At 39.4% G+C, this 13,910-nt stretch overlaps 1 protein-coding gene across 1 annotated transcript in view; it reads left to right on the top strand.

The window, feature by feature from the left end:
* Positions 1–511: 511 nt before the first annotated feature.
* Positions 512–13,910, top strand: part of Dck (deoxycytidine kinase) — a 36,110-nt gene continuing 22,711 nt past the window's right edge. Inside the window, exons 1-2 of the mRNA XM_008829295.2 lie at positions 512–768; positions 6,099–6,214. Coding sequence (XP_008827517.1) covers positions 678–768; positions 6,099–6,214 — 207 coding nt within the window. The 5' untranslated portion in view covers positions 512–677. The remainder of the gene's footprint in view (positions 769–6,098; positions 6,215–13,910) is intronic.

Here is a 13,910-nt window from a genome sequence, read left to right as displayed (position 1 = left end):
TTCGCACTGAGGACGCGACCCGCACTGTACCCTAGTTAGTGAAGGAGAAAATGCTTAGAACAGTTGCGGGCACTCAGCTCCGGGCTGCGCCCTTCCGGAGACTGGCTCTCTGCAGACGGGTCTTCCGTTTGATTTTTCTTTTTTGGTCTATTTTGAGGCCGGTCTCCCCGGCAGTCACTGCTGTACTGGAACTCGCTATGTAGAGCAGGCTGACCTCGAACTCACAGATCCTCCTGCTCTGCCTCCCGAAGGCTGGGACTCTAGGCGTGTGCCACCACACCCAGCCCGTCTGATTTCTACCTCATACTTTCTTCCCTGGGAGAGGCTGTAGAGGTCTTGGCTCCGCCCCCGGGCTGCGCGTGAGGGAGCTCGCCCCGCCCCATCTCGCCTCGCCCCTCTTCGCCCGGCTCCCGGCACGCAGGTCCCGCCCCGCCCCGCCCCGGCCTGGCTCCTTCGGACTCGCTGCTGTCCCGGCGTGCCCGAGACTCATAGGCAGGGCCTGTGGGGGAGTCGGCGGCCAGGGCGGGGCCGCGTACCAGGCCCGCCCCGCGCACAGCTGTTTGCGCGCGCCAAAGTCAAATTCCGGGGCCCGCCGGCGCGATCCTGCCCCCGCAAAGCCTCCGGAGCCAGAGCTGTCGGCGTCGCGCACCTGCTGGCTTCCCTGCCGCCACACAGACATGGCCACCCCGCCCAAGAGAGTCTGCTTCTCTCCAGCCGCCGGCTCCGAGGGCACCCGCGTCAAGAAAATCTCCATCGAGGGCAACATCGGTGAGCAGACCCCGACGGCCGCTGGGCCGCGGCTGCCCCTCTCCGCGGCCCGATGCCAGCCCGCCCTGGGAGGAGCCTTCGCCCTCCACCCTTTGTTGGTACCCGGGAGGAAGGCCTTGCGGGGGACGTGGGGGATGCTGCCTTTCTTCAGATGTAGTGTCTGCAAAGCCCACCCTGTTCTAGGCGCGCTCTTCGTGAGGTTTCATAGTTGCCGACTAGCAAGATGGAGAATATTTGTGTTACCCTCCTCCCAGTTCCCTTTGTGCTTTGGCTTCTCTTTTCCTTCTCCCTTCCTCTCCCCTGGCAAGCCCCGGCATGCCTTTTTAAAATCCCTGCGTTTCGCTTTGCCACAACGTCATAACCGTAACCAGAGACTATCTAGTGTTCCATGTCTTACTTTATTTACAGAATGCTTTAAAAATTTATTGATATTATGTGTTTCCGTACATGTATGTAAGTGCACCCACTTTGTGCCATGCCCGAAGTGGCAGAAGAGGTTAGCCACCAGTGCTAACCGCCGAACCATCTCTCCAGTCATCCCCTAGCAAAATACTTTTAAGATTCACTCATGATTGTTATTTCTGTAGTACTTTCTAATTGTTGAGTAGTATTCCATTGAATACTACATCTGTTCTCCATTTGCCCACATTTGGGTTGTTGGCATTTTCAACATTTATTTTATTTTTCAGACATGGTCTCACTTTGTAGCTCTGACTGGTCTGGAACTCAATGTGTAGACCAGGCTGGACTGGAACTCACAGAGATTTCCTGCCTCTGCCTCCCAAATGCTGGGATTAAAGTCATGTACCACCGCACCTGGATTTTTTAGAAATTATTAGGACTATATAGGCATTTGAACACAAAGAAAGAAATTACTAATAATTTTAATAGTGAGAAATCCTTTACTCCCTGTTCCGTGTCCACTTAACACTGGGTTATGGTTCAAAGACCCTTAGTGTTTCTGTCTACAACTGTGATGCTACAGGTAAACAACACCATGTCATTTAACAAGTGAACTTGAATTTCCAGTTTTTTACATTTCCTACCACAGGAAATCTACTTATGTTTCCTGTTTTGATATACTTATTTGGCAGACTGCAGATTCAGAACTGACTATTCATGCGTACAACAGCTATTTTAATTTTTACTGCATTCAAAGCACTCTGTCTTTAAAAAGGTGAGGCAAACAGATGTTCTAAGCATTCAAGAGACTACAACTGAAACCCTTGGGTGGAGAGGGCTTATTTTATTGTCCCAGACTTAAGACACTGGCCAGTGAAGAGACCCTCATTTCTTATCAGTATAATTTGAGATTTCATGTTTACTAGATGAGTCTTCATATAAAAATGACCATGGTAATGACAGAAGAAGTTAGTTAATAAAGCCTATTCAAAGTAAATTTCAGTGGATAACCTCTTGAATCAGTACCACAATGAATTAATCCCCTTTCATTCAAATCTAGGTAGCAGCATACCTGGAGAGATCTATTTTCCCCTGTGCATCTTGAATCTTCCCAGCACTTGACAATAATTTCATTTCCAGTTTAACTGTGTCCAGTTCTTTCTACATACAAATACAAATGTGTTATCTATCCATGCTTACAATTGCTCGCTGACCTCCCTATTAAACTTGAAGGAGCCCCACGCTGATGGTTGGCATTTGCACAATATTGGGGAAAAAATAGTCACTAGCATTTTAAAATATTGAGATTTTCCTTAAGCATCTAGATCCTTGACTTAGGGAAATCTGAAGACCTGGCCACACGAGGCCTAGGTTATTTGACAGAAATTGACATTTAGAGGGCATGCTGTTCTCACCATTTATTACCTTTCTTGAGGCTTTATCAGTTGCTGTTTATTTCTGCTCTTGTACTGTATCCTTCACCTTATTTGCCAGATGCAAATAAGCTGTTAATTATACACGTTGTTAAATCTGTGGAGATTTGTTTGCAGTTCTTCTTCCCTCCTAAAATTCAAAGTTTATCTGGGTCATTTTTAGTTTTCTACTCATGTAAGTTGTTTCTCTCATAGTCCATCATTTTAGATGTATGGTGTCTTCATCTCCTTTCAGTATGTTCAGATGATTATTAGTTTCATGATGCTTGCTTAGCATTAGGAATCTGTTAGTTACCGTGACTTTGTTGTTGTTTGTTTTGAGACAGGGTCTCTCTATGTAGACCTGGATGACCTGAAGTCTGTTATATAGACTAGGCTGGTCTTGAACTCACAGAGATCCATTTGCCTTCACCAGCCTCTGCCTCTACAGTGCTGGGATTAAAGGTATGTGGCCACATGCCTGGTCTTCAGATGACTTAAAAAAAATTTTTTTTTCTATTATTTTATTTATTTTTTTGTCTTTTTTAAGCAGGGTCTCCTGTAGCCCCAGCTATCCTGGAACTCACTATGTAGACCAGGCTGGCCTTGAACTCACAGAGATCCGCCTGCCTCTGCCTCCCAAGTGCTGAGACTACAGGCATGTGCCACCACGCCCGGTTTTATTTATTTATTTTTGTGTGTATTAGTGTTATGCCTGCATGCATGTAATTTCAAACATTTCATTCAGTGCCTTTAGAGGTCAGAAGAGGGCATTGAATTCCCTGGAACTGGAGTTAGGGACATTTGTTAGCTACCATGTGAGTGCTGGGAATGGAACCTGGGTCTTCTACAAGAGCAGTCAGTACTCTTTTTTTTTTTTTTTTTTGTTGGTGTTTTTTTCTATTCATTCATTCATTCATTCATTCATTCATTCATTTTTTGAGACAGGGTTTTCCTGTAGCCGCAGCTGGCCTGGAACTCTCCATGTAGGCTAGACCAGGCTGCCCCTGATCACACAGAGATCCACTGCCTCAGCCTCTTGAGTGCTAGGATTAAAGGTGTGTACCACCACCTCGGGCTTTAGCCAGTGCTGTTAACTGCTGAGCCATCTCTCCAGCACCCTCTGTGACTTTTAGAAGTGTTAACATGAGTATTCTTGCTTAGTATTCTATTTCACCTTCCTAGAATATTAGCTTATCAATTAGCTTATTTTTAGCTCTTGCCTTTCCAAAAAGTCGAGGAAGGAACTAGATATTGTCCATTTGGGAAAGTCAAACTACTGTTACTCTGCCTGAAGTAAACATTAAGTGTTAAGTTTTAAGCATTACCCTGTGAGCTCTTTTGGTTGTAAGCAATGTCAGAAGAAAGCTTAATGTGTTAACCTTAAGTGCTTTTGCACTCAGCTGCTTGGAGATGCTTCTGTGTTCTCCTTTCTTAACATCATGTTCTCTTTTCTGTCTTGCCTAGTCAATAGTGATCATTTAAAATAATTCTTCTAAATGCATTACAGTTGTAAGCTTATCTTCCCACCCAGAAATTTGGTCACCAGTGTTTTTCCCACAACTAAATAGCTACTCAGTTCATACTTAAATTTTTTTTCATGCATTATAATATTTTGTTGTGGTTGTTCTTTATTTTTTTTTTGAGACAGGGTCTCCCTGTAGCCCCAGCTGGTCTGGAACTCACAGAGATCCGCCTGCCTCTGCCTCCGGAGTGCTGGGATTAAAGGCCCAGCATAACTTCTGTGTTTTGTTATTCAACTGTTCCTTCTGTGTCATTTTGTTTGTACTTTTACTCTTGTATGAGTCTTTAAACCACTTCTATTTTTTACCTCTTCTATAATTTGGAGGTTTGAATATGGTTTTTGCCCCCTTAAATCCATTTCTAAGGAAGAAGCTTTGTAAATATATCAAAGTTATGTGTTTGTTTGGTGTGTGTGGAGTGAGAGGTGAGAAAGAACAAAATACTGACCAGCCATACTTGATAGAACCACATTTGGTGACTTCAGATAGAAAGGGTGTGGTGGTCATTAGTATTGCTACATTGGCTTAGATACTAGGTCCAGGCACTCACCACCTTTAAAATAGTGACGGTAATATGTCCTGATTACACATAAGCTATTTTCCTTTTATCCACCCTAGCTCTCTCAGAAACTAGTAAATCATCAGGGAAAAGTAAAGTATATCTTTTTCTTTTTTTAAAAGGGTTTGTTAGCACAGAACCATCAAAGTGAGGCAGAAAACATGGCTATTGCTTGTAGGAAGCGCTTGGCAAAAACTGTTCTTATAATTTCTCTTAGTTGTAGTGTTTATTAGGATCGGATATTAATAATCATAGCTCTTAAGCATTGAATGTGTCCTCACATTGATTTTATGGTTACTCCTTGTATTTTTTTTTAATTTATTATTATTGTTAGTGTCTTTTTTTCCTGTTTGTTCTTGGGTCCCTAGCCTCTTTTTAAAAATTGTTTTGTTTTGTGGGGATATGGTCTTGCTCTATAGCCAGGCTGGTTTGGCACTTGAAGCCTAGGCTGAGCTAGAACTCATAGCAATCCTCTTGCCTCAGCCCCCTGAGTACTGGGGTTACAAGTGTGTGTCACTACACTCTACTATTTATTGTTTTTTTGAGACAGGGTCTTACTGTGTATAGCCCAAGCTGACCTGGAACTCAGGGTCCTTTTGCATAAGCCTGCAGAGTGCTGGCTTTACAGGTATGAGCCACTCTCACTGAACTCTTTAGACTGAGATAGTAGAGCTAGTACAAAGCAAGTTTTTGAAAATACAATAGACTTGGAGACTGGAGAGATGGCTAAGCAGCTAAAAGCACTGGCTGCTCTTGCAGAGGACCCAGGTTTGGTTCCAAGCACTCACATGGCAGCTAACAACCCTCTGTAACTCCAGTTCCAGGTGATCTGATACCCTCTTCTGGTCTCTGTAGTCATTGCATGCACATGGTGCATACATGTAGGCAAAACACTCATATACATAATAAAATAAATAACAAATTAAAGTAAAAGAAAATAAAGTAGGCTGGAATGACTGTCACTATAGTGACAGTTTACTGGTTATTGCAATAGTTTCCATGAGAACAGCCTTATTACTTTCCTTGTATTATGAAGAAACAAGTTCAGAGAGATTCAGGGACTTGGTCAAATTCACACAATTAGTTACATAAAAGAATGGCCTTAACCACTTTACAGAAAGTTTTCTTTCTAAGGAAAGCCAGTCTAGAAGTAAGATTTTTTTTTTTTGCCCCTGTCATAGCATTAAAATTTTTTTTTCACCAGATTTTAAATTCCTCTGTTCCTTTCCTTTGGTAAACTAAAAATAATAACAGACAGCTGTGCTCAACAAAATAGTCTAAGAATCCCCTTTTAGTTGTAATTTATAAAAATGAAGAGTATTTATAAGAAATTGTTTTACACATATATGATAAATCTTACAAAGGCTGATGACTGTTCTGGTTTGCTCTCTTGACAAATTTCCTTCCTTAATTTTGCTTTTCTTTTTACCACAGCTGCAGGAAAGTCAACATTTGTCAATATCCTTAAACAAGTTTGTGAGGATTGGGAAATGGTTCCTGAACCTGTTGCCAGATGGTGCAATGTTCAAAATGCTCAAGATGAATTTGAGGTATGAAAGCAGAGTGAAAATGAACTCAATAAAAACTCTTCAGGTTAGAGAAGCAGCTTATTTCCTCTCTGAGCCCCCCCCCGCCCCCCGTTTCTGATAGAACTTTCAAGTCTACCTTTAGGTGTATATCTTCATTTGGGTGGTAGTTATATGAGTGTATATGTATGTAAAAATTGAGTGCTATATTCAAAATTTATGCGCTATTCCATCTAAGTTAAGTTTAAAGTTTTTGTTGTTGTTTGTTTTGTTTTTTGTTTTGAATTCAGGGTCTCCCTTGTAGCCCCAGCAGGCCTGGAATTCCATTTGTAGAGTAGGCCGGCCTCCATCTCAGAGATCAGCCTGCTTCTGCCTCATGAGTGCTGGGATTAAAGGAGAGCACCATCTGGCAACTTTAAAATTGGTGACTTTAAAACATTTTAAAGGTTTAAAAACTTAATTAAAATAATTTAAAAATCGAATTGCAAGTTAAATTCTTGAGTGGCTTATTTGTTAATAAGAAAAGCAAAAATTCTCATAGTTGAGTATTGTTACTCTTTCCTCTTGTCAGATCTCATTTCCACGCTAGACACAAGTTTTATTTTACCAGGGCCTTTTAATACTATATTGCAAATGAGAAAAGATAGGAGTAAAAAGACTTGCATTTCTTTTTCAAAGTAGAAGTTATGTTTGTGTATGATAGTGATTACTAAGAGTTTTCATTTCTGGGGCAGTGAAATTGAAAGAAGTAGAGAAAAAAGTGGTAATGTCTGGGCTGGGGAGATGGCCCAGAAGTTAAGAGCACTGGCTGCTCCTGCAGAGAGGACAATGGTTCGATTCCCAGCTCCCACATGGTGGCTAACAACTGTTCTAACTCTAGTTCCAAGGGATCTGACACCTTCTGACCACCTTGGGCATTGCACACTATATGGCTGCACTTACATGCAGGCAATACACTCATACACATAAAATAAAAATAATAAATAAAAATATTAAGAAAAAGTGGTAATGTCTGCTAGAAACTTTTAATCTGAGAAACTTGCAAAAAACTGTAAAAGTATTATTGTTTAATGTGAGGAGCTCTGGGGATAATTGGGTATTTAAAATGTAAATCACATATATAAGGAGAAATCACTGACAAGATACTCTGTGGTCTTTGAAGACATTTATGTTTTTTTTTGGTGGTGGTTCTTTTGAATAGATGATTTTGAATAACTAAAAATATTTTCTCACATTTTTATTTGCAAAATATAGTTTACGTTAGGCCCAGGGCACAATTTAGTGCATACCACTTCTTTAAATATCTAGTACTAAATTTTAAAGATATTGACTCTCCATATGGATCTCATGTCTTTAAAAAATTTGTTGTTTCTGATAGTTGGAAAAAGGCAGAACTAGCCATAAGAACTTTAAGCTGAATAAATATGTTTGTTTCTTTATTTTATTTTATTTTATTATTTTTATATTGTGTGTATGATATTTTTATATTATGTATGTATGTACTTGGCCTGCATGTGTGTAAGTGCACCCTTATCATGCAGTGCCCACGGAGATCAGAAGAGGGCGTCACATTCCCCTGGAACTGGAGTTAATGGATGGTTGTTAGCTGCCATGTAGGTGCTGGGAATCAAACCCGGGTCCTCTGCAGGAGCAGCCAGTGCAGTGCTCTTAACTGCTGAGCCATCTTTCCAGCCCCTTATTTGTTTTTTTAAATAATAAATAATTGTTGCTATTTTTGTATATTAATTATAGAAGATAATGGGCTTCATTATATCATTTCACACATACATAAATAAAATAATCCTTTAATCCTGTTTGCCCTCTTCCCATTTCTTGTCCCCCTTATGCTGTTCCTTTTCCCCTTCCTTGATAGAGACCTACTTTTACTTTCATGTCTTTTTTTTTTTTGGCCTCAGACACAGTATGACCACATGGCTTATTCAGGTGAAGAAATTCTTAACCATCGTTGACAATTTCATGTCTGCGTTTGCTTTAAATCTAGATTCCACAGATGAAGGAAAACATAGCAAAGTTTGTCTTTTTGAATCTCTTAGATTGCTTAACATGATTGTCAGTTCCAGATATTTTCTTGTGGACAACATTATTTCATCATCTGTGGCTAAATAAAGCTCCATTGTATATACATAGCAGATTCTCTTTTCCATTCATCAGTTACTAGACACCTAGATTGATTCTTTCAACATTGTTTATTAACTTATGGTAACATAGAAAACTATGTTAAAGCCATGTACAAGTTTTAAGAACAATTTCCTTTTTCTTTTTTTTGTTTTTTTGTTTTTTCTTTGGTCTTCTTGAGACAGAGTCTCCCCGAAGCTCCAGCTGGGCTGGAACTCACTATGTAGACCAGGCTGGCCTTGAACTCACAGAGATCTACCTACCTCTGCTGGGCTTAAAGACGTGCACCACCATGCCCTGCTTAAGAACAATTTTAAAGCTAATATCTTTCTAACCATCTAATAGGGTAAAGAAATAGAATATTGTCATCACTCCAGAAGTCAGTCATTTCTCCTTGAAGAATGGTTTGAATATGTGAGATGTGTCCTAGTTCAAAAGCATTGCCCTAAGCCAGTTTCTGTTCATGTTGGAAGTCTGTGTGAACCTTTTAACTATGTTGCAGAGGAAAGCTTGAAAAACTTGCATTAATGTATTTGAGAGGACAGTTTATAGTAAGAAAGTTGTTGGTTGAATTTGGAATTGGAGTCTAGAGGGATTAGATTATGTTAATGACTAATATCATTAGATTATAGCACCTTAATACATATGTCTTCATTTTAACATTTTATAACTTCAAGAATTTGATACTTGGGACTGGAAAGGTTGCTCAGTGGTTAGGAGCACTTGCTGCTCTTCCACACGACCAGAGTTTGGTTCCCAGCATCCATGTCATGTGGCTGATAGCTGCCTATAACTCCAGCCCCAGGGGCTCTGACACCCTCTTCTGATGTGCCCCCCCCCCACCAAGAGGCATATATACACAGACACACATGTCTACATAAATGAAAATTAAACTTAAAAAAAGTATCTAGCTGAGTGTGGGAGTGCATGCCTTCAGTCTCAGCACTCAGGAGGCAGAGACAGGTGGATCTCTGTAAAATCAAGGCTATTCTGGTCTGTATAGTGGAGTTCCAGGCCAGTTGTGGCTACAGGGAGACCCTGTCTCAAAAATTGAAGAAAAAACTGAAATTTCAACAACAACAAAGGATATTGTCTCCCCACCCCACCTTGCTATCCCTGTATTAGAGTCAGAGTGCCAAATTGGCTTTGCTTTATAACTAACATATAGATGATCCTATAACGATGAGTTTTATTAGCATATTCTTTCATTAACTCACTGTAACCCAGTTATGTCTTCATGATACTACAGTTTTGATGGACATTCTTGGAGGGGAGCTTTAATTTTTGAGTTGAAGTTTGCAGTGTTCTGTGCCAAGTCAAAGGTTCAGAAAATGGGGAACAATATTTGTGAGATAAGGTGTTAAGTAAGGCATTAAGGTAGCTTCCCTGTATCTCTGCATACCCCCCCCCCCAATTCTATTAAGGGCTGGGATGTAACTCAATAGATGACTTGCCTGTGTGCCCTAGGCCTCATGTTTGAGCCCTGGCAGCCCAAAAATACAAAGCAAAAGAAATAGGATTTATTATGTGTTTCTTCTCTAAATCCATTCTTGAATCTCAGCTTTCTTAGGGTATTGTCAGAAGCAAAAAGTGGACTGTTTTGAAGCCTAACCCTGGCCACTTCTGCTATAGATTTGAGTATACTTCTTGGCAGTTGTAGAATTGGAAGAGTTTGGCTCTTAGTACCCTTTATCTTTTCCCTTAGTGCCTAAAAGTGCATCTGCATGCCCAGCCTGTTGTGTTTTAGCTGTTTATTTTTATTTACCTGCCATCTAGTGGCTGAAATGTTACTATTTTATCAATAGTCTGCCACCAGTCCTGTTAAAATAAGAAATGGCAAAGTGCTGTAAAAGATGTAGTTTCCTTCCTTGTCCTTCTGGTAAAAATGATTTTTAAAACCACCAGGTGACTATTAACTTTTTTTAGAAGGCTCATTTAAAGTGGTAATATAGGGCTAGAGAAATGGCTTCAGTGGGTAGGAGCACATTCTGTTCTTCCAGAGGACTAGAGTTTGCTTCCCTGCTCCCATATCAGATGACTCACAACTGCCTATAACTGGTCTGAAGCCACCAGCCTCCACATGTACCTGGACTCAAGTGCACATACCCACACACACATACACATGATTAAAACTAAATATGTCTTTAAAAAAAAATATGTCTTAAAAAAAAAAAAGCCAGGCATAGTGGCACACACTTTTAATCCCAGCACTCAGGAGGCAGAGGCCGGAGAATCTCTGTGTGATCAAGACCTGGTCTTCAGCTTGTGGGCCAGCTAGCCTGTAGTATGCAGCTCAGCAGAAATAGCAAGAAAGACCTTACCTCAAAAACAAGATAGAACTTGCTTCTGAAAGTTCTCCTTTGATGTCTACACATGTTCTCCCCGACATTTCTCCCTCTCCCCCCCCCTCTCTCACACACACACATATACATACTATAAAATAAAATTAAAAAATTTTAAGCTGACAAAACATTTATGGTGTACAGCATGTTTCGAAGTATGTATGCATTGTGAAATAACTAAATTAAGCTAATCAATAGCACGTATTACCAATACTGTTTGTTTTTACTTAAAACTTTTTACCTTTAAGAAGCCTCTGAAAAGTTAGAAACTAAGAGGTAAGGTGTAAAATACATGTTTTACTTGTCTGTGAAACAACAGCATAGCTTTCTTTTTTTAATTTTGATATTTCTGTGTTTTACTTACATTAATAATCTATACTTCCTATATAATAGTGAAGCTGTAAAAGTGATAATAGGTGTAAATTGGGTATAACAGAATAAAAGTTATCTATAACCCTACCTAAACTGTACATTCGTGTAATAATTTACTATATCTAATTTTAGTGGGGGCTTACCTTTTTTTATTTTATAAATTAATACATTTTTACTATTTGTGGTTAAGAAAATATAACTATAAGAAAGGGAAGAAACTTAGAATCTTAACCCCTAGAGATAAGTACAAATCCCACTTGATACAATATGCAATTTTGTACTTTGCTTCCCCCTACCTTAATATTTAATTGTCAAGGCATTGACAGTTTGGCCCAGCAGTTACAGCATACCTGTCAGATTTCCATAGGCTAGATGCAATATATTGATCAAATATCTGAAGGGTGGATTAATTTTAGGTAGCACTTAAACTACTGTGCACATTTTGACCATTTTTTTCTTAGCCCATATTTTAGGAGTTGTGTAGAGTTCTATTTTAAGATAATTTTGTACACAGTAAGCAGTTTTCCCTTGCCTCATATTTGTATTTTTCTTTATAACTTTGTCTTTTTATAGATAGTGAAATCCTTATGTACTAAATGGTAATACATGTGTATCAGTCTTTTTGTAAAGAATGCTATTTATACCATACACATAAATATTAAGATATATTCATAACATCTTTAAAATGTACTCTAGAGTCAAGTGTTCACACTTGAGAGTGTGAAGCAGGAGGACTTGCAGGCCAAAGCCAGCTCAATCTTTATAGCAAGAAACCAAAAAGCATTCTAACCAAAATAAAAAATATTATGATTTTTTAAAGGAAGCCTGATTGTATGCACATAGGTATATATGTGATATAAATGTCAAATAAAATGGAATGATTATGTACTGCTTGTATAGCACTTAGGAAGGCATCTTTTCAGTTGAATCTATATTCTAGATTATTTCTTCAAAATAGGTTTCTAAAAGTAGAATTAATTGGGCCAAAATATGAAAGTACTTCATAAGAATGTAGCTAAACTGTGTTTTTACAATTCTATTATTGATTTTTGTTTTAGTTTTAGTTTGCACATTTGCATTTTTTAAATATTTAAGTTTTAAATTTTATGTGTATGAGTGTATTGCCTGCATGTGTGTAAGTGCACCTGTGTCATGCAATGCCCTTGGAGGTCAGAAGAAATACCCTGGAACTGGAGTTAATGGATGGTTGTTAGTTATTATGTGGGTGTTGGGAACTGAACCCAGGTCCTCTGCAAGAGCAGCCAGTGCTCTTAACCGCTGACCTATCTCTCCAGCCCCTCATTTACATTTTCAGAACTGATAATTATTTATAATTCAGTGATGAGTGAGGGAATGTTTGGGAGAAATCATATAAAAGAAGGTTCATTTTGCTAATTTTTTTATCATGGTAAAAAATTAAAAAAATTAACCCTATTAACCATTTTTTAAGTGTACAGTTTAATAATGTTAAGTTTATTTGCACTGTTGTAAGACAGATCCTCTGAACCTTTGCATCTGTCAAAAGTAAAATTCTTTTTTTTTAAAATCTGTGTCATGCAGTGCCTGTGGAGATCAGAAGAGGCTGTCAGATCCCCTGGAACTGGAGTTATGGACAGTTGTTAGCTGCCATGTGGGTGCTGGGAGTCAAACCCGGGTCTTCTGCAAGAACAGTCAGTGTTCTTAACCGCTGAGCCATCTCTCCAGCCCCAAAACTAAAATTCTTAATACTAATGAAATAATTTCCTTTGCCCCTCTCCTCAGAACCTGGTAAACCACTGCTGCTTTTGCCCTGTCTATGACTCTCACAGCTTACTTAATAGTTAAGAGGGCGTTAGGTCAGAACAGAAGTTGAAAGTCAGTGGCTTTTAAAGGGACTTTTAAAGATCATTTTGGCTGTGGACTGACAGCATTACATCTCTCCCCAGTCGTGATGTTCTCAGCCAAGGTCAAGCAGTCTGCAGGGTCTATAACACAGATGAAACTCTTCCCAAGAGCTTTGGTTCCTTATCAAAACCATAGTCATACCCCCCACCCATTGTCTTATAACCTGTTTACAATAAAAAAACCAAACAAGATTCACATTGCATTTCCTTGATGTACCCTTTAAATTTTGTTTAATCTGTTGGTCTCCCCCACTTTGTAATTTGTCTGTTGATGAAATTGAGCCATTTGTTCTATAAAATTTGTCTCATTTTGGTTTTGGCCAAGATTTTTGTAGTAAAATTTAACATTTTTCTCATTTCTCCATAATTCCTATAAATTTGTAGGTAGGCCGCCAGAGGTTTGCTTGTGCCAGGAAATGCAATGGTTTCCATTTGACTAATCTGTGAACTGATAACAGCTAGTAAACAAACACTGGTGGAAGGGATTAAAGGAGAATGGCATCAGAAAGGGAGGGGAGATGGAAGGGAAGGAGGAAGGGAGGGAAGGGGGAGGATGCTGGGAAGGAAGAAGGAAGAAAGGAAGGGAAGGAAGGGAAAGGAAAGAAAAAAGAAGAAGAGGGGAGGGGAAGGGAGGGAAGGGAAGGGAAGGGAAGGGAAGGGAAGGGAAGGGAAGGGAAGGAGGAAGGAAGACTATTACTTTTCTTACATCTCTTGACTCTAATTCATTAGGTGTTGTAAAAGATATTCTTTCTCAAGTCTTCTGAATTTATTAGTTGCAGTTGTATAGAAAGACCTTGGTGTGTCTGCTGCTTTATTGTCCACAAAAGTTTTTCTGTAGAAAAGAGTAGAATAAAAATTCTTGGTATATAATTTTTATTTTCACCTACAAATTCCCAGAATAAATTATTGATACTCTAGCCACTTCCAAAGCTGACAAGTTCTTATCTTCTACAAAAGTGTTTTTAACTCACAGATTTTACCTTCCTT

This window comes from Nannospalax galili, unplaced genomic scaffold, assembly GCF_000622305.1.
Source record: "Nannospalax galili isolate Female #2095 unplaced genomic scaffold, S.galili_v1.0 scaffold50, whole genome shotgun sequence".
In the NCBI taxonomy this organism is placed as follows: Eukaryota; Metazoa; Chordata; class Mammalia; order Rodentia; family Spalacidae; genus Nannospalax; species Nannospalax galili.
The sequence above is the reverse complement of the archived record's forward strand: the minus strand, read 5'-3'. Positions and strand labels throughout refer to the sequence as shown.